General features: G+C 58.8%; 2 protein-coding genes across 4 annotated transcripts; one reads left to right on the top strand and one right to left on the bottom strand.

Moving 5' to 3' along the window:
- Positions 1-6,755: 6,755 nt before the first annotated feature.
- CCDC188 (coiled-coil domain containing 188) lies at positions 6,756-11,804 on the top strand. Of its 3 annotated transcripts, XM_077745848.1 has the most exons (10): positions 6,756-7,369; positions 7,545-7,652; positions 7,812-7,916; positions 8,158-8,214; positions 8,323-8,382; positions 8,532-8,596; positions 8,776-8,833; positions 9,074-9,123; positions 10,023-10,104; positions 11,527-11,590. In XM_077745848.1, exons 1-10 carry the CDS (start codon positions 6,836-6,838, stop codon positions 11,530-11,532), a joined length of 1,125 nt encoding a protein of 374 aa, XP_077601974.1. In that variant the 5' UTR covers positions 6,756-6,835; the 3' UTR covers positions 11,533-11,590. The 3 variants fall into 3 exon arrangements, with proteins under 3 accessions (XP_077601974.1, XP_077601973.1, XP_077601972.1); XM_077745847.1 differs by lacking the exon at positions 10,023-10,104 and having other exon boundaries at positions 11,527-11,804; XM_077745846.1 differs by lacking the exons at positions 10,023-10,104; positions 11,527-11,590 and adding an exon at positions 9,214-9,590.
- Positions 11,735-26,180, bottom strand: ZDHHC8 (zDHHC palmitoyltransferase 8). The gene is made up of 11 exons (XM_077745928.1): positions 25,804-26,180; positions 18,669-18,790; positions 18,338-18,495; positions 18,078-18,250; positions 17,771-17,873; positions 17,238-17,329; positions 16,930-17,071; positions 16,599-16,719; positions 16,417-16,526; positions 14,085-15,085; positions 11,735-12,969 (listed from the first exon to the last, which is right to left on the bottom strand). Exons 1-11 carry the CDS (start codon positions 26,178-26,180, stop codon positions 12,798-12,800), a joined length of 2,571 nt encoding a protein of 856 aa, XP_077602054.1. The 3' UTR covers positions 11,735-12,797.
- Positions 26,181-27,630: the final 1,450 nt, after the last annotated feature.

Genomic DNA, 27,630 nt, shown 5'->3' with positions numbered 1-27,630 from the left:
CCTCTCCCTGCAACAGCCACACCCAGTGGTGCAAGACCCCCTTGGAGCCTATGGGCCCCAGCCATGGGCCACCCTCTGTTCCATGCTCAGAGCAAAAGAGAATTCACCCCTTCCCAGGCCCTGGGAGGGAAATGAGGGGCCAAGAGTGATCTGAGGCCCCAGATAAAAGGGTAACCCCCAGTCCGGTGCTCCAAGAAGCCTACGGGGTCTGGCGGACATGCAGGTGGCTCTGAGTCCTGGAGAGGGAGAGTTTGGGCTAGGAGCCTGGGTTAGGGGACAGTGATGGGGCTCCTCCTGAGGGGCTGCACTGGCCCAGGTACCCCGAGTTCCATTTGCTCCAGGACTGTTTCCCAGCTTTTGATACGAATGTGGGGCATTGAATGCTAAAGCCCCACAGCAGGAGCACCCCAGCCTGGCTCAGGGCAGGAAGGGCGTGGTCTGCCACACCCCCACTTCCTTAGCTCACAGGCCACAGGCTCCCGGAGGCCATTGGGCATCGTGGCAATTTGGGCAGGAAGCAGCTGCCATGGCAACTGGAGTCCGGGGAGGTGTGCTGCCTGGCAACAGGGGCCATGGCCTGGTGCTCCCTACAATGCGCTAGAGCCATGCTTTCCGCCCATGGACAGGAATTCCGGCCAGTACTGGGACCCAATACAGATTCACACCCCACCCTCATGTGGACATCCTGAAGCCCAGACTCACTGCAGAACCCCTCAGGAAACTGTATGCATTAGCATAACTGTCCCCATTCATGGGAACGCCATCACAGCTGTGGGTTCTAAGCACCCTCTCTCTCTCTGGGAGTGTCCCGCACCACTTGAGGGTGTTGTCCAGCTCAGGGCCACGCTGCAAGGACCAAGGGAGGGGGTGAGGAAGGTTTCAGGGAGTTGGGGCTTCAGGGCTAGGCTCTGAGCCTCCAGCAAGTAGGGGCACAACCTGGGTAAAGGTGTGAGTGCATCAGGGAATGTGAGGTTCCCAGTTGGGAAGGGGGGTGCCTCAAGGTCACAGGCAGTGGAGCGGGAGCCCCCGTGTCATCAGGGTGCTCTGAGCATCTCCTCAAACCCACTCAGGGATTACCACTGCCCTTGGGCCTGACAGCCTGGCCAGGGTGCCCACAGTGAGATATGAGGACCCCATTCAGCATTTTTGTGTGTGACGGCCACTGTCATTGTGGGAATCACCGCTCTCCATGAGGACCTCTTCTCCCTCCCCCATTTCACATTCCTGAGCACCTGCTGGCACCTGACAAGCTGAAAGACACTGAGGGCAAGATGCCGCCCCCATCCCTCCCCTGCCCTGACCTCCCCGACAGCCGCCACTCAGGACTTTTGCCTGGACCCCATCCCCATGGCTGCCTCACCTCAGAGGTCCTCCAAGAAGCCTTCCTTGGTCCTTAACTTGAGTTGCCCTGCCCCCAGAAGGGTACTCTGAATGGAGCACATCGGAGACCCGTGGAATTCCAGAGAGGGGCTGGATAGAGGCTCCTTCTTTCCTCTGCTGGCGGAGCAGTTTGCGGGGGGGCAGCTGATGCCTGAGCTTGGCTCCAGGAGGACCTGTGCCAGGTCATCCCCAGCCAGTCTGTTGTTACAGGCTGCGCAGATGCAACCCCGCCCTAGAAACACAGGGGGCCTCCTGGGGCCAGGGCCGCGTGTGTCCATCCTGGCTCCACCTGTGGACTGTGCATGCCGCCTCCCCTGTCACTGAGCCGCCCACCAGTGGTCCCTGCAGCATACCTCTCCCGCATGCCAAAGAGGACGGGAGAACGACATCTGCAGACAAGGGATCTTGACAAACTTCTTCAGACAGGAAGTGAGGGCTCGCTTAGTGGAGCAGCCTGGGTGGGGACGAGCAGAAACACAGCACTTGCTAGGGGACAGCTTGGGGTGACCATCCAACACTGTGGAGAGGCAAACGGTGCTCTATTAATCACGATGGCAGGAAGCAGGTGATCCGGGAACCCTGCACACACGCCGTCCCCTCTTCCGGGCCGCAGGACTGCAGTGAGTAGACTGTCTGCTCAGAGGCGGCAGGGCCTCCTTGCAGGGACCTGACACTAAGGTGCTCCACCAGCTCCTAACGTCAATGGGGAGACAATCGTGCCAGTCTGCTCTTTCCTGCCTCCCTGATACACAGGAGTAGAATAAAAAGGAAAGCCAGACACTTGGGGACAGTGCCTAAGAGGCGGTCCCAAGACCAAAACGAAAAAAGAACCACAGAAAGGATAAAGAAAGTGCAGGAAGCAAAAAGTTCCCTCCCTTCTAAACCTACTGCATCCCTCAAACAGAACAGGATGTTCTGGAAAAAGAATAAGGGGCATTCAAAGAGCAATAGCGATGTCTTGGAAATTTAAAACAGGATCGCTGACGTTCAACAGCCCAGCAGCCTTGCTCCTAGCAGCAGCACGGAGGACCTTGAGGCCTTCCTCAAATTCCCCTGGGAGGGCACCCTCTGAGCTCATTCTCTCCCCAGCCTGACATCCAAGAAGCCTGAGGTCAGAGTAAGGTACAGTCGTCTCATTATCTATTCCCATGTGATTGGCCACTTCAACACTTAGAGGTTGAATCACAACGTAACCTGGGCTTGGTGACCTGGCTTGACCCTCAGAGCAGGACTTTGAGGGTTGCCCTGGCCTTGTCAACCCACATTTGGACCACTGGGGACAGGCTGGAATGACAGAGACCTCTTTCCCCCTGACCTCTCATCTGACAACAAGGCCATGCCTCCCCAGTGGCAGAGGGTCCTTATGTCAGCAAAAGAGAGAGGTCAAGGCCCAACACACAAGCCCAAGTGATGCACAAGTTTACCCCAAAATCCAGGTGAAGAGAGGAACCCTGTCTCTCTCTTCCTCTTTTTTAAATAATTTATTGTCAAGTTAGCTCACATATAGTGTATACAGTGTGCTCTTGGCTTCTGGAATCAATTCCCATGATTCATCACTTACATACAACACCCAGTGCTCATCCCAACAAGCACTCTCCTCAATGCCCATCACCCATTTTCCCCACGCCCATCAACCCTCAGTTTGTTCTCTGTATTTAAGAGTATATACCACATCTTCTTTATCCATTCATCAGTTGATGGACATTTGGGCTCTTTCCATGATTTGGCTATTGTTGAAAGCTCTGCTGTGAACATTGGGGTACATGTGTCCCTATGCATCAGCACTCCTGTATCCTTTGGATAAATTCCTAGTAGTGCTATTGCTGGGTCATAGGGTAGTTCTATTTTTAGTTTTTTGAGGACCCTCCACACTGTTTTCCAGGGTAGCTGTACCAGTTTGCATTCTTACCAACAGTGCAAGAGGTAGGAACCCTGTCTCTTGAGATGAAGAGGGCAAAGCACATTGCAGAGGGACAGGGCAAGGAGAGAATGGATTTGTGCCATTTCTACCACATGAGGACTTGAGTTTTGCCTGATCCACCTTTCTGAGAATGTTACTTGGGGATGGGCCTCCACAAAACAAGGGAAGACATTGAGAAAGGGAGGCACGGAACCAGGACTGCCAGGAGCAGTGGGAAGGCTGTGGTAGGATGGGTTGCATAATGCGCTGCTAGAAAGAAGGGAGAAGCAGCAAACCTGGGTGAATCTGGCTTCAGCACTGGATGTGTGATCTGCAGTCATTAAAAAGATAGGGGCGCCTGGGTGGCTCAGTCGGTTAAGCATCTGACTCCAGCTCAGGTCATGATCTCATGGCTCATGAGTACGAGCCCTGTGACGGGCTCTGTGCTGACAGCTAAGAGCCTGGAGCCTGCTTTGGATTCTGTGTCTCCTCTCTTTGCCCCTCCCCCACTTGGGCTTCTCTCTCTCTCTCTCTCTCTCTCACCCTCTCCCTCTCTCTCAAAAATAAATAAACATGAAAATTTTTTAAAAAGAAGATCTTTGGCACAAAACTACAACAAATAATCCTACATCTGTATGGAACCACAAAAGACCCCAAACGGCCAAAAGATTCTTGAAAAAAAAAAAGAACATGACTGGAGGTATCACCCTCTCAGATCTCAGGATTTATTACAAACCTGTAGTAATGGACATAGTATGGTACAGGCACAAAAACAGACACATAGATCAATGGAACAGAATAGAAAACCCAGAAATAAACCCACAATTATATGATCATTTAATCTTGGACAAAAAAGAATATCCAATGGAAAAAGTCTCTTCAACACATGGTGTTGGGAAAACTGGATGGTGACGTGCAAAAGAATGAAACTGGACCACTTTCTTACACCATACACAAAAATAAATTCAAAGTGGATGAAAAACCTAAAAATGAGACAGGAAACCATCAAAATCCTAGAAGAGAGCAGTAGTTTTTTTTTTTAATTACAGGCAGTAATTTCTCTGACATCAGCCATAGCAACAGTTTTCTAGATATGTCTCCTGAGGCAAGGGAAACAAAAGCAAAAATAAACTATTAGGACTTCATCAAAATAAAATGCTTCTGCACAACGAAGGACACAGTCAACAAAACTAAAAGATGGCCTCCTGAATGGGAGACGATATTTGTAAATGACATATCCCATAAAGGGTTAGCATCCAAAATATATAAAGCACTTATAAAACTCAACACCCAAGAATAAATAATCCAATTTAAAAATGGGCAGAAGTCATGAACAGATATTTCTCCAAAGAAGACATCCAGGTGGCCTACAGACATGAAAAGATGCTCCACATCACTCATCCTCTGGGAAATACAAAGCAAAACCACAATGATACATCACCTGACACCTGTCAGAATGGCTAAAATCAACAACAGAGGAAACAAGTGCTGGCAAGGCTGTAGGAAAAAAAAGGAACCCTCGTGCACTGTCAGTAGGAACGCAAACTGGTGGCTCAGTCGGTTAAGCGTCCAACTTCAGCTCAGGTCATGATCTCACGGTTCATGGGTTCAAGCCCTGCATTGGGCTCTTTGCTGATAGCCAGCCTGTTTCGTATTCTGTATCTCCCTCTCTCTCTGACCCTCCCCTGCTCATGCTGTCTCTCTCCCTCTCTCAGAAATAAATACAACATTAAAAAAATTTTTTTTAGAAAAGAATGCAAACTGGTACAGCCGCTCTGCAAAAACAGTGTGGAGGTTTCTTTAAAAATTGAAAACAGGGGCGCCTGGGTGGCTTAGTCGGTTAAGCGTCTGACTTTCGCTTAGGTCATGATCTCACGGTTCGTGGGTTCGAGCCCCGCATCCGGCTCTGTGCTGACTGCCAGCTCGGAGCCTGGAGCCTGTTTCAGTCTGTGACTCCCTCTCTCTCTGACCCTCCCCTGCTCACGCTGTCTCTCTCTCTCCTAGAAATAAATAAAACATTAAAAAAAAAAATTGAAAACAGAACTACCATATTATCCAGTAATTCCACTCCTGGGTATTTACCCAAAGAATACAAAAACACCAATTCAAAAAGATACATAGATATATCCACCACCAATGTTTATAGCAGCATTATCAACAATAGCCAGACTACAGAAGCAGACCAAGCGTCCATCAATAGAGGAATGGGTAAAGAAGAAGATGTGGGGGGCGCCTGGGTGGCTTAGTCGGTTAAGTGCCCGACTTTCGCTTAGGTCGTGATCTCGCGGTTCGTGGATTCGGGCCCTGCGTCGGGCTCTGTGCTGACTGCCAGCTCAAAGCCTGGAGCCTGTTTCAGTCTGTGACTCCCTGTCTCTCTGACCCTCCCCTGCTCACGCTGTCTCTCTCTCTCTCTTAAAAATAAATAAAAACATTAAAAAAGTTAAAAAAAAGATGTGTATATATATATTTTTATATATGTATATATATTTATATATATGTATATATATTTATATATATGTATATATATGTATATATATTTATATATGTATATATATATTTTTATATATGTGTGTATATATATATGTAATGAAATATTACTCAGCCGTAAAAAAAGTGAAATCTTCCCACTTGCAACAATAGGGATGGATATAGAGGATATAATGCTCAGTAAAATAAGTCAGTCAAAGACAAACACCATATGATTTCACCCATACATGGAATATAAGAAACAAAACGAACAAACAAACAAAAACAGGGAAACCAAGAAACAGACTCTTAACTATAGAGAACAGACACCGTTGCCAGAGAGGAGGTGGGGAGAGGGGGAGGTGGGGAGACGGGTGATGGGGAGTAAGGAGGTTGTGATGAGCGCTGGGTAATATATGGAAGTGTTGAATAACCGTATTTTACACCTGAAACTAATATAACACTGTATGCTAACTATACTCAAGTTAAAAATTTTAAAATAAACATCTCTGGGGGGGCGGAAGAAGGCCTCTGAAACACTGAAGAGCAATCTTGACTCTGCATCCATCACTTAACAGCTATATGACCTTGGGCAAGCGACGCAATGTCTTTGTGCCTCAGTTTCCCCATCTATAAAGAGGATGATAATCATCTTACAGAACCATTAAAGTAAATGCTTAATAAATGATTTTTAAAAAATAAAATCTCGAAGATAGGTTAGGTAAAAAAAAGCCAGGCGGTGGGCTAACCCCGTGTGATGACGAGGTGAGGGCACAGGGCAATCGGNCATTATCTGTTTTAGGTTTTCAGAAAATAGCTAAGGCGGGTGAGTGAGCTAGGGTGAGGAAGAGGCAGAGGGGGTGAGCAGAGGAGAGCACTTTAAGAACAGGGATGTGGTGGGAGGGGCCCCACCAGCCCTGGCTCTGGCCACCCCCACCCTGGCCCATTGTGACCACCCTGGATGTGCCCAGGCCTTTGTGACAGGCACCCTTGAGGAAGACCTGTGAGCCATGACCGCTAGAGGGCCCTCAATAAGAGGGTGGCAGATTGGGCCAGGCTAGAGCCTAGACCTGGGGTTAAGAAGGGGTTATGGAGGCGCCAAAAACCCTGAGCCCCTGTGGCCACTCCCACCCCCAGTGCCCCCAACCGTCAGCTTCGAACAGCCACGGAGGATGCCTGGATTCACCCTGCCAGGGGTTTGTAAGGTGGCCCTGCCTGGTACCTCTCAGCTCCACTCACTCAATAGAGTCAACCAGGCCTTTCCCACCTCCGGAGGTAGGGAGCGGGGGGCCCAGGGTAGGGGCTGAGGTACCTGGGAACTTTATCGCAAACGAAGAGGGAGAGATGCAGCGACAGAGACCGAGAGACCCAACGGGGACGAGACAAGGGCAAGTGGAGGCAAGGCTGGGGTGGGGCTGGCCCCTGCACTCAGGACGAGAGCAAGGGGCACCCAGGCCAGGGGGGGCGCCCAGCTCAGGGCCCAGACCCTGCCCTTGCCCACCCTTGCCAACGGGGGCAGGGACCCCAGGCTCACCCAGGGCAGCTCCCTCCCAGCTCCAGGGCGTGCCCCTGGGTTCTGCAGAGCAGTCCTTCCTCCAGCTGGAGCAGGAAAACCAGACTCTGGTAAGTGAAGAGCCCACCAAGGCTGTGGGGCCAGCCCAGGCTCAGAGCCCATCTGTGCAATGGGTTTGAAGCTGTTCGCAGAGCCGCAGCTTCTGCCCCAGCCCCCACTGCCTCAGTCCCCTGCCCAAGAAGTGGCTATGACAAGCACTCCCATCTTTCTGCCTCCCACCCTCAGAAAAGACAGAACCAGGATCTGCGGGAGCAGCTGGGGGCCCTCCTGGGGCCAGGACAGCAGTTCCTGCCCCTGTGCCCGGAGCATTCGAGCTGCACGGCCCTGGCCTGGGTAAGTCCATGGCAGACATCTGGCCCCAGCCAGACAGAGGGCAGCTGTCAGGAATGACCCAGTGACCCCATGCACCATACCCCTGCTCTGGCTCTCAAGCAGTCGGTGCCCACAGATGCTGCCCACAGCCTTGGGGCTGACCCAAGGGTTCTTCCACAGACCCCCGAGCGAACCAGTACCCGGACCCTGGAGGACAGGGCGCCCTTGCAGCTGCTGCGGCGGGAGCTGTGCCGGGGGGAAGAGTCCTTCGTCCAGCAGTCTCAGGTAGGTCCCTGGGAGCTGGTCCTGGGTGGGGAGGAAGGGGTCTCCTTCGTGCAGCAGTCTCAGGTGAGGGTCCCTGGGAGCTGGTCCTGGGGTGGGCTCCTTCATGGAGCAGTCTCAGGTGGATCCCCGGGAGCTGGGCCAGGGATGGGGGTGTCCTTCGTGCTGCAGTCCTAAGTGGCTAGAGGAGGAAGGAGCTGACACTGCTACCCTTGCCTGTGCCCACACGGTGCCCATCCTCCAGAATGAACTGCAGCAGATCCGACTGTCCTTTGAGAGGAAGAAGATGGCCATTACCGAGGTGCCTGCCTGGCTGGGACGGGACAGCCTCTGGGGGATCCACCTGGTGGGACACATCCATGGGTCCTGCTCCTTGGAGCATGTGACCTAGCCTCCCTTCTCCCACCAGGTGTGGGATGGCGTGGCCGAGGTACACATGGCCCTGAACAACCAGGCCACTGGCCTCCTGGTAGGTCCTCAAAGGGTGACACCTGGAGGATTAAGGGAACAGGGACGAGGCAGAGAGTGCGGGGGCAGGGGAGCTTTGAGAAACAGGGGAATACAGCAGAATAGTCAGGGTTAGAGGACGGGTCTTACTTCCTCTGCCCCTCCCCTCAGAACCTCAAGAAGGACATCCGGGGAGTACTAGCCCAGATGGAGGACATTCAGCTGGAGATTCTAGGGTGATGTGCAGGGTCAGGGGCTTGGGGGCCTGGCTGAACTGGGAAAGGGGCTGGTGTTCTGGCCAGGATGGGTGGATCAACCCCTGACCCCTCCCCAGTTCCACTACACCAGACTGAGAGGTGCTGCAGGATGGGGTGGGGGAAGTACATGGCCCTGACTATACAGCCCCCGCCCCCAGGGAGCGTGCCCAGTGCCGCACCCAGGCCAGGAAGGAGCAGCAGATGGCATGCATAGCGGTAAGCCCCCCACCCCACACCCTTTCCCAGTCTGACCTCACCCTGGAGGCCCCTCTCAGGGAGGAGATGTGGGCTATAGTGGAGGAGGCCCCAAAGTGGGAGCCACACCAGGGGCCAGGGGACCCTGAGACATCGTTGTAGGTGCCTGTCCTGGGCGGGGGTGGGGAAGTGGGGGGAAGGTAAGAACTCCCAGCACCCCTGCTATTGGAGGCAAGCTCTGACCCAGCCGCTCCCCTGCAGAAGGCAAGGCCGCAGCTGGGATGTTCTGAGGGCCTCAAAAGCCAGCTCTGGTAGGTGGCTGCGTGAGTGCAGGGGCACAGCCCAGTCCCCTGGGACCATCCCCATGGGCACCCCCGCCCCCTGACCGCCGACGCCCGCAGGCTGCTGGCCCTGAGGCTGCTGCTGGGCGCCCTGCTGGCCTGCACCGCCGCCTACGTGTACGTGGTGGACCCCGCGCCCTTCGAGGGGCTGGTGCCTCCCCTGCTGAGCCGCGCCGCTGTCTGGAAGCTCCGGGCCCTACTGGGCCCGTTCCTGCACCTGGAGGTGGATGACTTCCTGCCCTTCTAGGCCGGAGGCCCAGAGGCCCCAGCGAGGAGGAGGCCAGGCAGCCGGCGCTGCCCTGGGTGCCCAGCGGCCGCGCCGGCCCCTGCCCACAGCACTGCCATGCACTGTCCCCGCCAGGAGCTGTGGAGAAGGGTGGAGGCGGGGTCTGTCCTGAGGGCTGGGCCTGCGGCTGGACATACAGTCGTGACACACACAGCGTGTGAGCTTGTTTCCATGGAAACAGGGGAGGGGGGTAGGTGGTTTTGCAGCCTTCTGACGGCGATCTCATGGTGGGGATTCCTCAGGGTCGTGCCCCTGCCTCAGTGCCCACAGCCCATCTGTCCGCTGGTCATCAGCGCCTCCACAGGAAGCCCCCAGCCCACCCCTGGCCACCAGGGAGGGCTCTGAGCAGAGGGTGTAGCAAGAGGGTCTCCACTGAAAGGCAAGGGTCCTCAGGCCTCATCCCTGGGGCTGGACCCAATCAGTAGAGTTCAGGGATCAGGTTCTCAGCCCTGACTCTGCTGACCCACTGACTTCACACCCGTCATGTAACCGTCTGTCCCTATCTGGCCGACCACCCCACCCTCCCCACATTTGACTGGCCACCACCCTCCCACCTCCCACTCCTGTCCCCTCCCGGACCCAGGGTCCCTGTCCAGTCCAGCCTCCTGGCACTGCCCCAAGGCTCAGAGGACAGGGGGACCACGTTGGTGGACGGAGCCATGGAGGTAAACACCAAAAATTTTATTTAGGGCATTAAATGGGGGTGGGGGAAATACCTTTTCGAACAATAGAGAATAGCTTTGTGGCTTGCTCATCCCCAAGTGGGAGAATTAGAGGCACCGCCCAGGCAGGAAAAGGGCTGCCCAGAGCTCTGCCCTGCCCCTGGGGGCGCCCAGGCCCTGGCTGGTTGGCAGGGACTGCAGGGCTGTGGGCAGCCAGGCCGTCTGAGGTCCCCCAGGTGCCACATCTCGGAGTGAAAGAGTGAAGACTGCCAGGTGGGGCTGGGCAGAGCTGTCACCAGGAACACACTGGGCTGGCAGGATCTCCTCCCTGCCCGGGTAGGGCCTGGATGACTCACCAGGCTGGCGGCTCCAAGAGGTTAAGGCATCTGTTCATGTGCTGGGTGTGGGGAGGGGGGAGTGCAGTGACCTGCAGGGGCAACCTGAGACCCCCACCCCAGCCCAACCCACAGAGGCCTGGGCTCCCTGGGGAGGAAGTGGCATCTAAAGTGCTTGGTCAGGCAGGGAGGTTGGGGTGATTGGTGCAACACCCCGGGAAGGCCGTGCTGGTCCCAGCAGCTCCAGGGCCCCTGCCTGGGGTGCTGGACCCCCTGCAGCAGATGGGGACTTCCTGAGGTGGGTGGGCACAGGGTCACAAGCCCCAGTGGGCTGGGAGTCAGTCAAGATGCGGCTGGTGGAGAGGGGACCCCCAGCCCACAGCCCAGGGTCTGTGGCAGCCTGGCTTCCTGGGCTGGCCTCTTGGGGTCCTGGAGCTGCCTACTTGGTGTCCCGCTCAGGCCCCGAAAGACTGGGGAAAAGGCTGGAGGCGGCCGAGTGCAGGCGGCACATAGCCCCTCGGGGGGGCGCCCTGGTGGCCGGGCTCCAGGGTGCCCGCAGCGGCGGGCGGTCCTCAGGGAGGCCAAGGTGGCATAGGTGCAGGCCGGGGGGCACCCTGGGCTGGCCACGCCGGCCCCATCCACGGCTGCAGGTGCCGATCCGCCCCCTGTGGGCCGCAGCGTCCCAGAGAGAGAAGCAGAAAGGTGGAGGTCAGCATGGGGCACGGCTGCCCAGTGCAGGGTCCGAGGCCCAGCTAGCCTCCCACATTGGGCCAGCCTGTGCCCCAGACCCCCAATCTTTGACCTGGCTGTCTCAGGCCTAAAAAGCTATGGATTCCCAATACCCCTACCCCCAACATTTGGCAGTGGGAGGCGGGGAGTAGGGGAGGCACTCAGGTTGCCAGGAGGGTGAGTTCTAGTAAGTGTAGCTACAGGGTGCACCCACGGCCCCCACAGGGCCCTCAGCCAGCAGGTGGCCCAAAATGCACCCCCTACTTCCCCTACTCCATCTCCCTCCAAAGCCCTTGGGTTCCCAGGGGGCACTGGGGTGGCTGCAACCCCAACCTCTCTCTAAATACCCTGTTACTACCAGGGATGATGCAGACCCATGGGAGCCTCATACCCGTCAGCCAAAGACCCATCGACCGGCCCCCACCTCCCAGGCTTCCAACTCAGCTTCAAGGAATACCCATACCTTTGGCCAACACCTCTCCCAGAGCCTGACCTGCTCTGCCCCCCGCCCCTGGAGCCCCGCATTGCAGTAACAACCCTGGCCTTGCTGAAGGAAAGGATCAAAATGACTCTTTTTCTTTTTTTAATAAAATTATAGATATATAGATGTAGATATAAAAACATAAAACAGACACAACGTAAGCGGACGCTGCCGTGTGCTTACTCTCGGGTCCCTGGCGCCAGGCAAAACTCTGACCCCCTCCCCGATGTGCTTCCCACGAGGGTGCCAAGGCTCCAGCAGGGCCCAGGCTTGGCATGCCATGGGGTGGGGAATCTCCAGTTTGGCAGGGAGGGGACTCCTGGTCTCATGGGCACCCTGTGGCAGCGTCCGGCCCGTGCCTGCTCCCACCTGCCCCCAGTCGCCTCCCACAAGAGCATAAAGCAGAGGTTAAGGCTTCAATGAAAGCGAGTTTCCCGGCAGTGGGGGCAGAGGGGGCCCGAGCGTTAACACATGGGACGTGGCATGGCAGCTCAGCGCACAGACATGGGGACGCACCCACCAGCTGGGTGAGACAGGACACACGGAGCCGAGACCCCACCCACAGCTGGCTGTCTGTCTGTCCATCGTCCACCTGTCTGTCAGAACCCAGAGCAGTCCCAGAGCTGGGTGCCTGGAGGCCGGGGCTGGACTCCCCGAAGAACTGGCCTTGCCAAGCTACAAGCTTCCAGCAGGTCCCTGAAAGGCAACGAGTTAGGAGCAGCCAGGTGGTGGGGCCTCGGCCCAGTACAGCCAGGGACCCAGGCCTCTCTGTCTGTCTCTGGGCCACAGTGACCCGTCTGTAAGGGGAGTTAGGTAGGGGCCAGCCTGGGGACAACCTCAGGGGCATGGGTGCAGGCGGTGCAGATGCAGTCCACACCCCCCTCGCCGCCCCCACCTGTGGGAGCAAGGGTACCGACACACAGATCCTTGCAGCCTGGGGGCCCTCGGCCCAGCTGCGCCCTGGCGAGCAGATGGGTGAATGGACGGGCGGAGGAAGAGGGACAGGCTCGTGGAGGCGTGGTCTCTTCTGCTGACGTGTCCACACCAGGCCTGGGCCTCCTCATCTCCCGGGGCAGAGAAGTCGGGAGGGGGGGCAGCCGCTGGGGGTCCTGGTCCCCGGGGCTCCACGGCGGATGGATGGCAGTCAGTCCTCACACTGAGATCTCGTACGTGGTCCCACCCACGCCGGACACCTTCTTAACGAGCGTGTGCCGGGCAGGGCTGGCGGAGGGCCCTGGGGGGCCAGCAGCAGGCCCCAAGCGGGCCACGCCCGGGGACTGCCCGTTAAGCTTACTTGGGGGGGTCTTCAGCTGAGGGTGGTCCCTGCATCAAAACAAGCACATACACGCACACCCACAGTGAACACGGGATCACGGCATGACAGAGGCCAGCGGAGGCAACAGGACAGATGATGCAGACGTAGACAGAGCCCGGGGCAGTCCCTGCCTCTGAGCTCAGAAGGTCCCACCCAACAAATGGGTGGGGAAGCAGAGCCTACAGAGGGAGGGCTATTGCCGTCACAGGACAGGCAGACAGATGTCAGAATGGCCATCACACCCTCCTCCCAGGTCCCTTGGTCCCTCCCACTGGCACAGACCTCGGAGCACAGGGAGGCCAGGTGGACACTGGCCAAGCCCCCAGGCCCTACACTGTTCTAACACCCCAAGCAGGGGAGCCCAGGGGTGACTGTGGAGCACCTTTCCTGCTCCCTCCTAGGAAGATGAGGGGAGGTCTTCCTGCCCTCCAGCCTGCCTAGTACTGACCAATTTTCACTGCCCAAACATCCACAAAGGTGGGAGCCCCTCCCTCCTTCGGCTGCCACCCACTGGGCCAGTCATACCCACAACATGGACCTCCTCCCTGACTGGGCCTGTGCTCAATGTGACAAGGGTGACACCTTGACAATCCCCATGCACCCGCTGTGGGGCCCAGCACACACCAGGTGTTCTTATATACTTGGACCTGACCCTGCAAGGCAGCCAGCCTAACTTCCAATTACCCATCTGCTAGGGGGCTAGAACCAGCCTGCCCCGCTAGGCCTCAGTTTCCCCATCTCTGAGCAAAGAAGCCCTTACTTCATGGCAGCATGTTCTGCCATGGGGTGATGTCCCCCAGACGCAGCCTCCTGGACAGACACCATCTCCAGAGGAAGAAGCCCCAGGGTCCCTGCTACACTTGATGACACCAGCTGGGGGAGAATTGCAGCACCGGGCTCAAGATGCAAATCCTCCTGCCCCCCCATCCTGGGATGTGCCAGGGTGTCCTTACAGCTGGGTGACCCCCACATAGACTGGCCAGGAGCCTCCAAAGAGGGTGAGGTCCACCCCCGGAGGCAGCCATTGGCTTCCTGGACAACCCCCATGTGCTCAGCCAAGAGGCCCCACAGGTGGCTAGACACCTGACGTGTGCTGGGAAGCCCCCTGCCCTCTGGAACCTACCTCTGCATGGCCAGCGAGGGTGGCGACTCCGGGAGGTCCGTGTGGATGAAGGCGACAGCTTTGGGGCCTGCATAGGAGGGTGAGCGGGGTGTGCTGGGTGGGGAGGGCGGGCCCTGGCGCACCGGGGACCTGTGTGAGCCGCTGCCGGGGCGAGGCCCAGGGGCGTTGTTGTTGGCCAGGTCAGCCTGCAGGGAAGAGGAGGAGGTCCGCGGTGCCCGGCTCACGGCACTGGACAGCGAGGACAGTGAAGTCTGCAGCGCGGGGTTGCGGGCACCGCCGAAGCCAGGCCCTGCCACCAGGTCATCTCTGGAACCATAGCGCAGGGCAGGGCCCCGGGGGCCCTCAGACAGTGCGCTGGCCTGCTGCAGGCTGTAGGAGCTGGGCGCATCATAGACGCCCGAGTCGCCAAAGAGCGAGTCAGCCTGGGAGCGCAGCAGCCGTTCCCGCTCCTCCCTGTCCTTGCGCTCCTGGATGGAGGCCATGATGGTCCTGGACAGGTTGTCATAGCGCACAGGTGAGGGCTCCCGTGGCCGGGGACCCAGCACTGGGCTGAAGCTACGGGGCGGGGGTCGTGGCGGGTCACCCACCGCCCCTGGGTGCAGGTAGGGTGAGCGGTAGCTGGCCATGCCAGCTGAGGGGTGGGCTGGGCACGTGTGGCCACTGGGAGAGCCAGGGTTAAGCAGACTGTCGTAGGACAGGCTGCCATTGCGGTTGGGCAGTGCGTGGGGGGCGAAGATGCTGCGGTGGGGCGTGGGGGGCCCGCCCTCAGAGCGCAGAGGCTGCAGGGCCACGTGGTCCCCACCCCGCCGGCTTGCTGCCTTGAGGCTCAGGGAGCGCAAGGCACCCGAAAAGGTATCAGCAGCACTGAGTGGCGGGGACGGCGGGTAGGCTGCATGCAGGCCTCCGGGCGTGTAGTCGGGGAGATCCAGGCTAGGCTCTGACGCAAAGTCCAGGCTGTGGATGCTGTCCTCCCCCAGTGTCAGGGAGTCAGGGCCCGGGACCTGCAGGAGAGAGGGTACACCTCTGCCACTGCCCAGCCACCACGTGCTCTGTGTCCACACAGAGGCTACAATCCTGGTGACATCAAGAGTAGCCATGCGTGCAACCAACAAGCTGTTCCTGGAAGCTCTCCACCCCTGACTACCTCTTCATTGTGCACCACAGAAGTGGGGACAGGGTAGACCAGAGCACCCAGATGCTGCCTCCCCAGGGAAGGCTGTGTACCCTGCTCCTGCTCGTACTTCCCCGGGGGAATGGAGGGGGCTGTGGGGACAGCCACAGGAGCTGGACCTTGAGGAGACATAATAACCACACAGTGACCCAGAGCCCTCTGCTGGGCACCTCATACCTAAGGATAGGGGTCTCTGCAGGGTAAGACCAGAGCTGACTGCTCCATCCACCCAGGGCAGTACCCTCAGAGCCCACCTGGGCAGGGTCTCCTGGGGAGGGACCAGGGGCAGCCACAGCAACAGGGAGGATGTGATTCTCCCTGAATCAAGGCATGTGGGAGCAGGCTTGAACTAGGGACGAGAGCCTGCATAACCTCAAAACCGAGAACGAGGCATTGGTAGGGACAAATGTGGCCTTGGGGTACTTGGCCAACCAGCCAGAATCCTCAAGGGATCCAGGACAATCCCAGGAAGGAGATGAGGCAGGTGAGGATACCTAAAGCCTCCCATTCCCAAGAAGGGGTGACAGGCACTCCTCCTGGTGCAGGGCCAGGGCATGTTGGCCAGGGAAGCCCAGACTCCCTGTCCAGCCCAGAAGGTCCTGAGACCCAGGGTTAAGCAGGGCACTGGTGGGGAGCCGTCTAGGTATACTGGCCCGGTCACAGGCTAGCTTCTCAGACAGCCTTGAAGGAGGGTGGGCAGCCTGGGAATGCTCAGGGTTCTGGATCATTCCTCAAGCTGTCCAGGGTTGCCAACTGCTCCACAGCGATCGTAGAGTACTTATACAACTCAGAAAAAATAAATGTGCTTTCTTAAACAATCTCAAATTCTTCTGAAGCCTTCCCGTGGGCCTTACAGAGTGACTAATGGTGGAATTCCAGGCATCCCGGCACACACTGCTCCTGGGGGCAGCCGCCTACCAGGCCAGCGGGCAATGCTAGCCAAGAAGGGGCCAGCCAGGACTGCCTGTGCCAGGCCTTCCCTCGTGCCTAGCTGGGATGCCCACAGGGTAAGGCCCTGCTGGCACCCACAAGGCTCTCTATGACCCTATGGCCCCAGGGGTGGGACCTCTAGGAGTGGGACCTCTGGGGTGAGGCCTCTGGGGACAGGGTCTCCAGGATGGGTAGAGCAGGACCTCCTGGGGAGGGGCCAGGCCTCCTCACCTGCTCACCAGGCCCGCAGAAGGGCGCCTTGGGACCCGAGGGAAAGGCAGGCCGGAACTTGTACATGGCAGGTGTCGGGGGGCTGGTCCTCTGCACCGACAGGGCGCTTTCTGGGGAGATGGACCGCAGTCAGGCTGGGGTCAATCCATGTCCCTCCCTCTGTCTGGCCACCCCCACCTCACCAGCACTGCTCGGGCGTGGGGTCTGCAGGTCGCCTCCGAACGTGCTGGCCTCCGCCTTGGGGGGCAATGGCGGCCCCAGGTCCAGCGGCTTCTCATCCAGCCGGTCCAGACTGCCCTTGGACTGGGAGGGGGCGTGGTCAGTGGTAGGTAGGGCATGGGCCAGGGGTGGGGCATAACTAGGGACTCCTCCCTGGGCCCTGGGCTCTAGACCATTCCCCAGGATCTACCCAATTCCTCCCCCTTCCACTTCTAGGCCCCTTCTAACATAGCTGCTTCCTGCCTTCGAGGGTCTGCCTTCACCCCATCCCCTACCTGATCCCAGGACCCCCACCTTGCTGCGGCCCAGGCCAGCCTTCAGCCCGTTGTCACTAAGCTTGACCTTGAGTGGGGCAGCTCGTTCCAGGAGCTCAGGCCGAAGGAAGGGAGGCTTCAGGCGAGCAGCCAGTGGCAGCCGGGGAGGCTCCACCACGTACCTGCACCAGGGGCAGAGGGGTCAATGGCCAGGGTGACCTGGCCTGAACGTTCACCAAGGGCAAGGCTGGCCACACCTGCCAAGGGCAAAAGTAGACCAGGCTGAGGGTCCGCACCTGCCCACCCCAAACCCAGCAGAGGCCCCTTGACACCCCGTCCAGGCCTCACCGGGGTGCCAGAGGGCTGCACAGCACGTGCTCCACATTCCCATAGCAGCCTCGGGTGAAGGGGTTCACGCCCCCACGGAACTTCCCCGTCACCTGTGGACATGGGACCCCTCAGCCAGCCTGGCCACCCAAGGTCCAGGCCAAGGCGGACAGGGGGACAGGCAGGGATAGCTGGGGTTCCTCAGATGTAGGCCGGGCAGGATCAGCCCGTGGGTGTCCCCCACCCATTTACCCCGAGTGTCCCTGCAGGAAGCTGTACTTTCTGGGCCCTGAGTTACTGGTAGTACAGTTGTCCACAGGTGGGAGTGAGCAGAGGGACAGGGCAGGTGAGGCCCCATACTCCACACCCCCACCCAGGGTCCCCAGGGCCAGATCCTCCCCCTATGGAAGCTGCGTAGGCCACCTCAAGCCGAGGGCTCCGGCAGCCCTTCCCTGATGCCCTTCTCCCACATGGTCCTGTAGCCCTGGCCTTCTTGACCCATAGGGGACCTCCCCCATCCCCATCACTGCATGGCCCCCTCCTAGGGTCAGCACCTGCTCGTTGGTGGTACGCCCCCGAGTGACTAGCACCACATGGAAGCCAGTGAGGCCGATGACAGGGATGAAGAAGAGGCCTGCCACACACATGACGGCCATGCTGGCCCGTTAAGGCCAATGGCCGTAGGCAAAAACATGGAGCAGGTGCCTGTGAACAAACCTTTCCCACCACCACCCAACCAGGGATGGCCACCCACCCCCTGGGGACTCCCAGGCAGTCAACCCACCCCCCACCCCGAGCCTCAGTTTCCCCTGTGGAATGTGCCCCCAGCCCACACTGTCTTTGTGGTCAGGCCAAGGATACGTGATGGTAGTGTGGGCGGCTCCCAGTCCCTCAGCGTGGTTCAGCACATAGACCAGGCCAAAGGCGACGACACCCACCATGTGTGCGCTGAGTGACAGCAGGAACAGGAAGAAGTATCGGTAATTGCGGCGCCCGATGCAGTTGTTGACCCAGGGGCAGTGGTGGTCAAAGTCCTGGGCAGGAGCAATGAGTCAGGGCACAAGGTGGGTGGGAGAGGAGGGACATGGTGATGGGGGAGGACAGGGTGGCGGGATGGTCACCTCTACGCAGTTGTCGCAGACGCTGCAGTGGGAACAGCGAGGTGGACGGTAGAAATGGCAGGTGGCACACCACTTCATTCGGACCTGGATGCCTCGCACGTCCACATTCTTGTACAGTGGGGCCCGGAAGTCATCTTCCTTATCCTCGTCCTCATCCGCTGTGAGCCAGAACCAGGGGAGGGTGGCAGGAAAGTGACTTCCCTGGCAGGAGAGTCCTTCCTGGATCTCTGCCAGCCCACCCACCAGGACCCAACCCTGACAGGCTCTTTCATGCCAGCCACTCACACTCTAGTGAAAGTGAGCAGATTTTGTGCCTAGCACAGGGCCCTACCTCGGGGGAAGACGCCAGGGTCCATGAAGGTGGCCATGCTGAAGTTGGCCAGGACAAAGAGGAAGATGATGCCATTGTAGACAGGAACGGCTGGGGACACAGCTCGAGTCAACCATGGGCACCTGCATTGGATAGCAGGACAGAGGTGGGTCTGGGGGGGGCTGCAGATGCATGGGTAGGAGTTGTGGGGACAGATGAATTAGGCATGGCCAGACACAGAAAGGCTGGACCATCGAGGCCACCATCAGGGCTCAGTGTGGGAGCCAAGAAGGCCACTGCAGCCACATCCCTGCTAGGAGACCCCCGTCTATCAGCCCGCTGTTCCTCTACTCAACCATCGGGGCTGAGCACCTCGCGCACGGTGTGTGGGCTCTCTGTATGCCAACGCCAGCTTCAGCAACCCTCCAGGTGGCTATTAGGACCTCAACTCACAGTTGAAGAAACTGAGGCTCAGAGAGGCCTGTGGGCCTGGCATCCCACTTTCAGGAGGGGTGGCAGACTGGAGGCGGAGTCCAGGATGAGAAACGAGCCCACTCTGCCTGTGCACTATGACAGAGGGCAGCCCCAGCCCTTACCAGATCTGTCCCCAGCCCAGCAAGGCCCCTTTACCAGGGAAAATTCTCAGTCACTAAACGCATGGTGGGTTGTCACCCCTGTTCTTCCCTGAGGGGTAAAGTCTCAGCATCTGGGTCACTGGGCACATCTCTATCCAGGCGGCCCCTTCCTTTCCCTTCTTTTCAGTTTGTCACCTTACTATCCATATGGCAGCGCAGAACACCTGGAGATCTAGAAAAGCACGATACCCTGAAGATGCTCACCATCTCTTTCCACCCCTCAGCCCTTGGCTCCAAGGCTGCCCCCTCTTCCAGGAAGCCTTTCGAGACTCCTGGCACCCCATAAGGATGACACACACACCTCCCTGGTGGGTGTTTTGTCACAGAGAGTGTCCTCCTCAGCCCTCTTGGGACCTGACCAGAGGCCCCCTCTCTGGAGACCCACCAGTCCTTGGGCACGTGGCCCATGGCCCCCTGCCCTGACCCTGAGTCTCTTCACTTGGCTCCCACAAAGTTCCTCTAGCCTCGGGCTCCTGGTCTCTCCCATGTCTCCTGGCTGTTTTGACAAGTGGGGGGCACCCACTTGGGGGCTGGGGGTGGTTTCCCTTCCTATAACTAGCCCCTCTGTGGAGCTGGAGTGCCAGAGGGGATCCCCTATGGTACCCTGGCTAGGAAGACAGGGCACTGTGGCCTCCAGCAGGGTGAGCATTGCCCATGGCCCTGCCCACCACCCCAGCGCACACCGGCCACGCTGGCGCACCCACGCCTGTCTTGGCCAGGAGCCAGCCCCGCCACCCCAGCAACCACCTCCATGGCAGCAGAACTTCGCTATTTTTAGTGGAAAGCGAGAGGCTATTTAAAGATTCCACTTCCCACGGCAGCAGGCTCAGCGGGCCAGGAGCCGCAAGTTACCCCTTCCTTTTCTCCAGGACCTGCTGTGGAGGTGGATGCACTCCCCGAGGACACAGGTCCCCTCTGCCGGGAGAGCTTTTCTCCACCACCCCCTGTCCAGGCAGCTCAGCACCTACCAGGAGACACCTTCCACATTCCCCATCCCTGTGGGCTGGAGCCTGGCATACAGATGGTGCTGAATGTATGCTGTGGTCTCTGATCCAATCCCATTCAGCAAAGTGACAGTGGGCCCCTGAGGCATGGTCTGTCTGCTCAGCAAGGTGGGGTGGGGACAGAAGCCAAAATGCCAGTGGGGATGGGCTCTCCAGGCAAGGGAGAGCTGCTTAAGAGAACCAGGTACTCCCAGGAGCCAGGGAGAGGTCGGGGACTGTGGGCCCCGCTCAGGGGTGCAAGCCGGCTCCCCCTGGTACCTTCTGGGAAGGGTTAGCTATGCGATATGTACAAAATGAAAATGCGGGCGCCCTTTTTAAAAAGCATCAAGGGTGGCTCAGTCGGTTGGGCGTCTGACTTCAGCTTGGGTCATGCTCTCACGGTTTGTGGGTTCGAGCCCCGCGTCGGGCTCTGTGCTGACAGTTTGGAGCCTGGAGCCCTCTTTGGATTCTGTGTCTCCCTCTCTCTCTGCCCTTTCCCCACTTGCACTCTGTCTCTCCCTCTCTCTCAAAAATAAACAAACATCAAAAAACAATTAAAATGCATCAAGAATTTCAAGACACTGACAGCAAAACATTAAAGGCAACTGTGGGCTCTGGTGCACCTGCGAGTCCCGTGGCACCAGTGGAGCCAGCCTGCTCTGGGGAAGGAAGGAGCTGCGAGGTCCTGAGGTGCGCCGGGGCCGGCAGATGTGCACACACCGGGTGCGGCAGCTGGGTGCGCACTGAAGGTAAGAGGATGCATAGGGGAGGCCAGAGCAAGGGCCCTGTCCAACACTGCTGTCCGGATTTTGCCAGTGGATACAACCTGCCCTGTGCAGGGAACCACGAAATTCACCCTTCCAGCTGTGGGGGGGGGTGGGTGTTTCTGGTTTCTCTATTTTACAGGCAAGGAGTAGGTATGGGAGAGCTTGTCACATAGGCCTTAGGGTGATCCTATGTCCGGGCTGGGATTCTAACTGTTATGCAGGCAGGCAAGGACTGAACCCATGGGGACCTCCCCACAGCCACACCGACCACAGCTTCCCCTGGCCCAGGCTGCCTGTCCTCCCTGAGTCACAGTGATCCTGCCAGGCTGCACAGGCAGCCCTGAGTGAGATGCCCGGGGCCGGGGGAGTGGACAGCACCTGCACAGCAACGGGCCCGCGTTCGGGAATCCGCACTGTGATGGGGGTGATGTATGCACTGAGGTGGTGGGCAGCCTTTGTCCACCGTGGGCACCAACCCCCTGCATGCCGGGGCCACGCGTACCAGGGAGAGTGGGGCGGGGCCTCAGCTGGTATTGGGCAGGCTTTCGGGGAGGTAGTGGGCAGGTTCTCTAACAGGGGCCTGAGCCATTGCCTCCTCTGCCCACCACTGCCAGGCCCCCAGTCTTGACTCAGATGCAGGATCAGGCACCCCCATGCATTTTTGTCCTCCTTATCCTCCCTCGGGGGGCCTTTGCCCCTGGGCCATGCCATAAGGAGGGTCCTAGCCTGGGTCATGCCTAAGGAGGACTGGCTCACTGGCCCATGCAAGACACACACCCACACACATCCTCATGAACCTGCAGGGACACAGGCACACACACATATGCAAAGCACACACAGATACACAGTACGTTCCAAAACACACGTGTGTGAATACATGTCTGTACGTGCATATACTCAGACACATGTGCATACATAACCGCATTCAAAAATCAGATGTGTTAAAGCATGCATCAACCTGTGTCGACATGCAAGACACATGTGCATAAATATTTGCGAGGATAGATGTGCCCACTTGTGTACATACCGGCACATGCGCAAAAACACACACATAGATGCACACGTACCCTTCCTCACACTGACTCCCCTCCCTAGGCTCCCTGTGGGCAAGTGTGAGGACATGAGGACATAAGAGTTCTGTGGGCAAGGCCTGGCGGGCAGTGCTGCTCGGTCCACCTTGAGTCTGTCCTGGGCTCCAGGACGGCCCCTCTGCCACAAGTACAACACTCCATTACCACCCAGGGGACTGTGCACTCCAGGGAGGGGTTGGCCACCCCTTGCTGGCTGCAGCCATACTCTGGGCCCAGCGCGGGCCTGGGTGAGGGGTGGCCCAGCTCTGAAGCTGGAAGCCCTCCTCCCTATCCAGCCCCCACCTCCTGAGAGTCAGGACCACACGCCACCACCATGGGCCCCACCCAGATGGAGGCCCCAAGTCTGCCTGGCCCGGCAGGGAGACACCACCCAGTGGGGGCGGGGGGTTCTGCAGGGACAGTATGCGCACCGCAGCTAAATGTGGAATGGAAAATTTTACCTCAGGAGTTTTCATTTAAATCAGGTTCTTCATTAACACGGTGTTTAAGAATGATGCTCACACACGGGAGCACCTGGGACCAGAGGGTCTGTGGCCGCTCTGCCCTGGTCAGGCCAGGCAGGGCCTCTGTCCTCGTGCACCCATTCCAATCCCTGCAGACATCTGAGCAGATGGGGAAACTGAGGTTCAGGAGGCCAAAGATACCCTAGGCCTTGGGCAGTGAGGCCTGCCAAGGGGCTCACCCCAAGTTTCCTTCCTTCCCATGTGGGCCCTGCCAGGAGCCCCGTCCACCTGGGTCTTCTGGCCTGTCTGGGCTTCTTAGCATGGGGAAAGCTCAGGACCATCCTGGGAACCAGCCGTGACGTCCCAGAAGTCAGCCCCTTGGTCCTGGACAGAGATAAGAGGGCCTAGCCTTGTCCTAGGTGTTGGTAGTCCAAAAGCAGTCCCAGCTTTCTGATGTCTACAGGGTCCTCTGTCATTCTGCGGAGTAGCTCCGGGAGGAGAAAGGGGCTGCGGTGGAGGCCTGGCCTGGGGGCTCTTGGAAACCAGCCACTCCCCCCACCCCCCGGCCAGGACCTGACCCAGCCTGGCACTGAGCTACAGTGTGAAGGGTTTCTGGGGGCCCAAGGGGACACAACTGTACCAGGAACCTAGGAAGGCTTCCTGGAGGAGAAGTGCCTCTGGATACTTGCCCTTCAGTGTGATGCTCCCCATCCTCTTAGGGGGATGCTCCCACCTCTGGTCATCCTATCTACACCCCAGCCTCTCCTGGCAACATGTCTGAATGTCCTGCTCGTCCCAGTCCCCTCAGTGAGCTGGCCTGAGGGAGGGGTCCTTGGTGTTCTAGGTCCCTGGCTCCCCACCCTGTATGATGTCAGTGTGGACCTGCCTCAAAGGGGACAACTCCTGTTTACTGAGCAAAGAGGGGGCCTGGGGCCACAAGGCACCCAGTGAAGTTCAAGGTGCAAAGACAGAGAAGAAAGAACACTGTGGGGGTCCCAAGGGCAGGGTGGGGAGGACACAGGAGTGGGCTGCTCCCTCTTGGGCACCTGTCTGAGTGTGCAGCAGGTCTGGGCCCAGAAAGAGAGTGAAAGTGTAGGGGCTACAGTGATCAGAGGCTTGTCCCAAGGAAGGGACCACTGGGACCCCTGCCTGCCCGGTGTGAGTGGTGCTGTGAGTGGTGTCACTAGGCCTCGTTTTTCCCCCACAAAACCCCTTCTCAGGAGCGAAGTTGCCTTGGAGGGCCCCAGGGGAGCCAGGGGTGGGTTAGGGTCCCCAGTGGCCTTTTGGCCTGGGGAACGTGGCCTCAGAGGGTCAGGGGGGCTCTGTCCCAAGGCCAATCGGGGCTCCCTTGGCTAGATGGTCACTGAGTTAGTGCCCCTTCACCCCCATCTTGGCACAGGGACACATGCCGCCTTCTCTCAGGCAGAGTGGGTCACACACAAGGCAGGACACAGGGAAAGACCTGCAGTGCCCTTGAGGGAACCCTGCACCTCGCTGGGCTGGTGTCCCTGAACCCAGAACCCCAGCTCTGAGAACAGAGGAAGGAAGAACTTGGCAGGGTCCAGGAGCATCAGCGGCAGGTCAAGTTCATAGGGCAGGTCTTGGGGTCAGGTCAAGTTCATAGGGCAGTCTTCTAGGGGCCCTCTGAAATCAGAGGAAGGGCTCACAACAAACTCACTATAGTGAGGCTTAGGTGAGCCTAGGAGGAGAGACAGGCGGGGTCTCTAGGGTAGGGTTGATTTCAATTTCTTTAACAATTTACTTCCGTCCATTTCACAAGTTCTTGAAAGAGAACACATATTACTTTTAATGTTAGAGAGGAAAAACACTGACCTGCACTTCGGGAGTGAGAAACCAGGATCAGCAAGTGGAAGTCAGGCTACCAGGAAGCACACCTGAGACCCTTCCAAGTCCCAGACCCAGGACTGGGCTGGGCCCCACCCCTCCAAAAGACCCTGCACCCACTGCCCACCTGCCCCTCTCCTCTCTGCCCCACAGCCAGCAGTGTCTGAGTAACAAGAACACGCCTGCTTGCCAAAGCCAGAAATAAGCCCGTCCACACAGGCCTTTTTTAAACACGCTCTTGGCAGCCTGTGGTGCCCACCCAGCCCCAGCCTCCAGGTAGAGGGCTCCCGCGCCTCCATGGGCACCCAGTGCAGACTCGCTATCCTCACAGCTGTTATCCACACTCTTGCTAAGGCCAAGGGTGACAAGCCAGCTCCCACTCACCCCTGCTGCAGGCTCACTCGCACTCTGGGGCTGACCTGCCTCCGAACAGAGGCCTCACTGGCTACAGCCACTTGTGAGGCCTCAGGTTCCCAAGAAGGCTTGAGTGGTCATAGCTTTAGTTACCTGGGCTGTCTCAGCACGGGACCTGTGGAAGAGGGTGGTCCCAAATCTTTATGGCTAAAGCCTGGAACCCCCAACCTCTACTTGTACCTGGGGCAGGGGGTGCCCCACAACCATGGTGTTGTCAACAGGCTGATACGTGAGCCAATCTGGCTCAGGTGAAGAAGTTACGTCTGCATGGGCCCCGGGCTCTGCCTACCTTCTGACTCAAGGGTCCCAGTGCCTGACACGGCTGGTGTCCCTGGGTGTGGCCTGGCCCGGGCCCTCCTGCTTCGACCCTGAGCCTTCCTGAGAAGGTCAAGAGAGGGTGGAGGGCATTGCCAGGCCAGCATCAAGCGTGGCTTTGGGGCAGGCACGTGGCAGCCAGGCCAGGCCACACCTACGCGGGAACAACTTGGCTCTGGCCCTGGGCTGGACACTCAAGAGCCACCCTCAGCTCCTTGCTGGAGGGCTCGTGGCTCTCTACAACCCACGTCGCCTCGTGCAGCTCATGGGGAGGGGAGGGCTGCAACCACACCCTAGGCAGCCACAGTACACACTCCCCTATTTGGGCCCAGCTCCTCACACCCAGGGCCTGGCACACTCATGAGATGCCTGCCAGGCACTAGTGGCCCCACACAGAGAACTCACCTGTCTGTCCCTAGTGCCCCAGGACTGATACGCTCGCTGTTTCTGCCTCAGCCCAGGCGAGGGGCTCACTTCGTGCATAGCCCTGGTGCCAGCCCTGCCATACCCAGCCCTCCCCGCCCCTGCCCCCATGCCCTGCCCTGCACAGCCCACGGGCCCTGTCCCTCCAGCCCTGCCAAGCTGCATCCCTTGCTGTACCGACCCCTGCCCCTTCTGGCCCGGCTGTGGTCGCCTGTGCCCCCGGTGACGCGGGGGACTCACGTGAACACGAAGAACAGGGTGCTGGAGCCGACCAGCAGCGCGGNAGCCAGGCGCGCCCGGCCCCCGCCCCGCCCCACGCCCTCCTCCCAGGACTCTGGGTGCGGGAGCCGCCCAGACTGGGGAGCCACCGAGCCCCCTTGGCCCCGCCTGCGCTGGCATTCTGTGCGGCGTTCAGGACCCTGAACCGGGCGGGGCCGTTCCTCGCCTGGGTTGCCCCAGCCAGGCGAGTGCCCGCGGCGCTGTGAAGTCACCCAGCCGTCGCACACCTGCGTCCTTGCCCACCGGGTGAACACCGCGGCGAACGCCAGGCCCTCTGTTCCTACCTCCAGGCCCTGGCGCTGTGGCCTGTCGGTCGCCTCCTGGGCCTCTATTTGCATAGACCTTTCCCTAAACACCTTGGAGCCTGTCCCTGGGGTCAGGTTGATGTCCCTGCTATTCCTGGATAGGGTCAGACCTCTCTCATGTGGAGCCCCCCTGGCATTCATGGGGGTGGGGAATTTGTGACACTGTACGGGTACCTTCATTGTTTATCTCCTGTCCATCCCCAGCCCTCGGGCCACTCGACTGGACTAAGGAGTGGGCAGGGTAAGGAGGGGAGGGGGCGCTGGTTTCTCAGGGTCCTGCCCCAAGCTGCATGCTTGGGAATGTGTGCAGGTGGGAGAACTAGGGCCGGATGAGCCCCTCAGCCTCCCCCAAGGCAGGGTGGAGTGCCCCTCGGGAAGCGCGGGGCACCCTGCCCCAGCCTGGGATAGGCCTGTGGACTGGCCCACCTCCTGCAGGAAATCCCACCCACCAGTGTCGCTGCCGCTGCCGCTTAAGGTGGACCTGCAGCTTCGCAGTGCCTAGCTGCGGTATGGATGGAGCAGGCGGAGCAGCCTGGCAGAGCAGTGCTGAACCTCTGGGAGGTTGGGACCTGGGGGACGCTCTGATGCCTCCACAGTGAGGACCAGCAAGTCTCTGTTCCCTCCAACACACTCGCAGACCCCTCTGCTCAGAAACCAAGACCCACCAGTGGTCTCCCCAGGTGGGAATACAAGGCAGGGGGTGGAGGGGTGGGCAGGGAGTTGTCCTTACCCTCCTCTTTGGCCAGAATCCCTCACTGCCCAGGGGCCATCTTTTCAGGCCAAGCTATCACACGCCCTGGGGCTTCTTCGCCCCCAAAGCCCCTCCCTGTCTGTGTGTGAGTCTCAGTTCTGCAAGCTGCTGGCTGTGAGCCATTGAAAGGATCCTGGGCTGGGGCATTAGTGCTGCTGCCTGACAGTAAAAATGGAAATGGGCTTCTTTTCCCATGACACTCCAGTTGTAGCCTCTGCTCAGTGGGGAGCCCACTTCAAGGGGCCCAGCACAGGGTTGAGGGATACCCTAGCACTGAGTGGGGTAAGGCAGCACGGGTGCTTGAGTGGACACCTCCTTACCTCTGCCTCAGCCCTCTAGTGACCTCAGGTCACCAGACAGAAGATTCAGGGTCCTCACATTCTAAAGACTCTAGCTAATACGGACCCCACCCCCAGCTTCACCTTTGCTCTTGCCCTTCTGCAACCCAGCACCGGGACCCCAGGCTGTTGGAAGCCTCTGGATGTGAGCCCACCCTCGGGGAGGCATTCCTCCCAACACACTCCCAACTAGGGCTCAGACCCAGGTCTGACTCCAGGTCTGTGTAGGGATGCCAGGACAGCTGAGAGCTGTGAGTGCCAAGCACTGGTCATGGGAAGAAGGGTGCTTGGTACCTCCTTGGTGACATCCCTGCAGACTGCCTGGACAGAGGGGAGTCCTGGCGGGGGAGAAGGGTGCTGGGGGGAGACCCAGTGAGACCTCTGCCCCACGAGT

Source organism: Crocuta crocuta, unplaced genomic scaffold, assembly GCF_008692635.1.
Source record: "Crocuta crocuta isolate KB4526 unplaced genomic scaffold, BGI_CrCroc_1.0 scaffold344, whole genome shotgun sequence".
In the NCBI taxonomy this organism is placed as follows: domain Eukaryota; kingdom Metazoa; phylum Chordata; class Mammalia; order Carnivora; family Hyaenidae; genus Crocuta; species Crocuta crocuta.
The sequence above is the reverse complement of the archived record's forward strand: the minus strand, read 5'-3'. Positions and strand labels throughout refer to the sequence as shown.

Excerpts from the sequence above, each read along its gene's own strand:
- CCDC188 (XM_077745846.1), top strand. The coding sequence starts at position 6,836 with ATGGAGGCGCCAAAAACCCTGAGCCCCTGTGGCCACTCCCACCCCCAG. Across the intron at positions 7,370-7,544 it reads AGCAGGAAAACCAGACTCTG|AAAAGACAGAACCAGGATCT; the intron begins GTAAGTGAAGAG and ends TCCCACCCTCAG. Across the intron at positions 9,124-9,213 it reads GGCCTCAAAAGCCAGCTCTG|GCTGCTGGCCCTGAGGCTGC; the intron begins GTAGGTGGCTGC and ends CGACGCCCGCAG.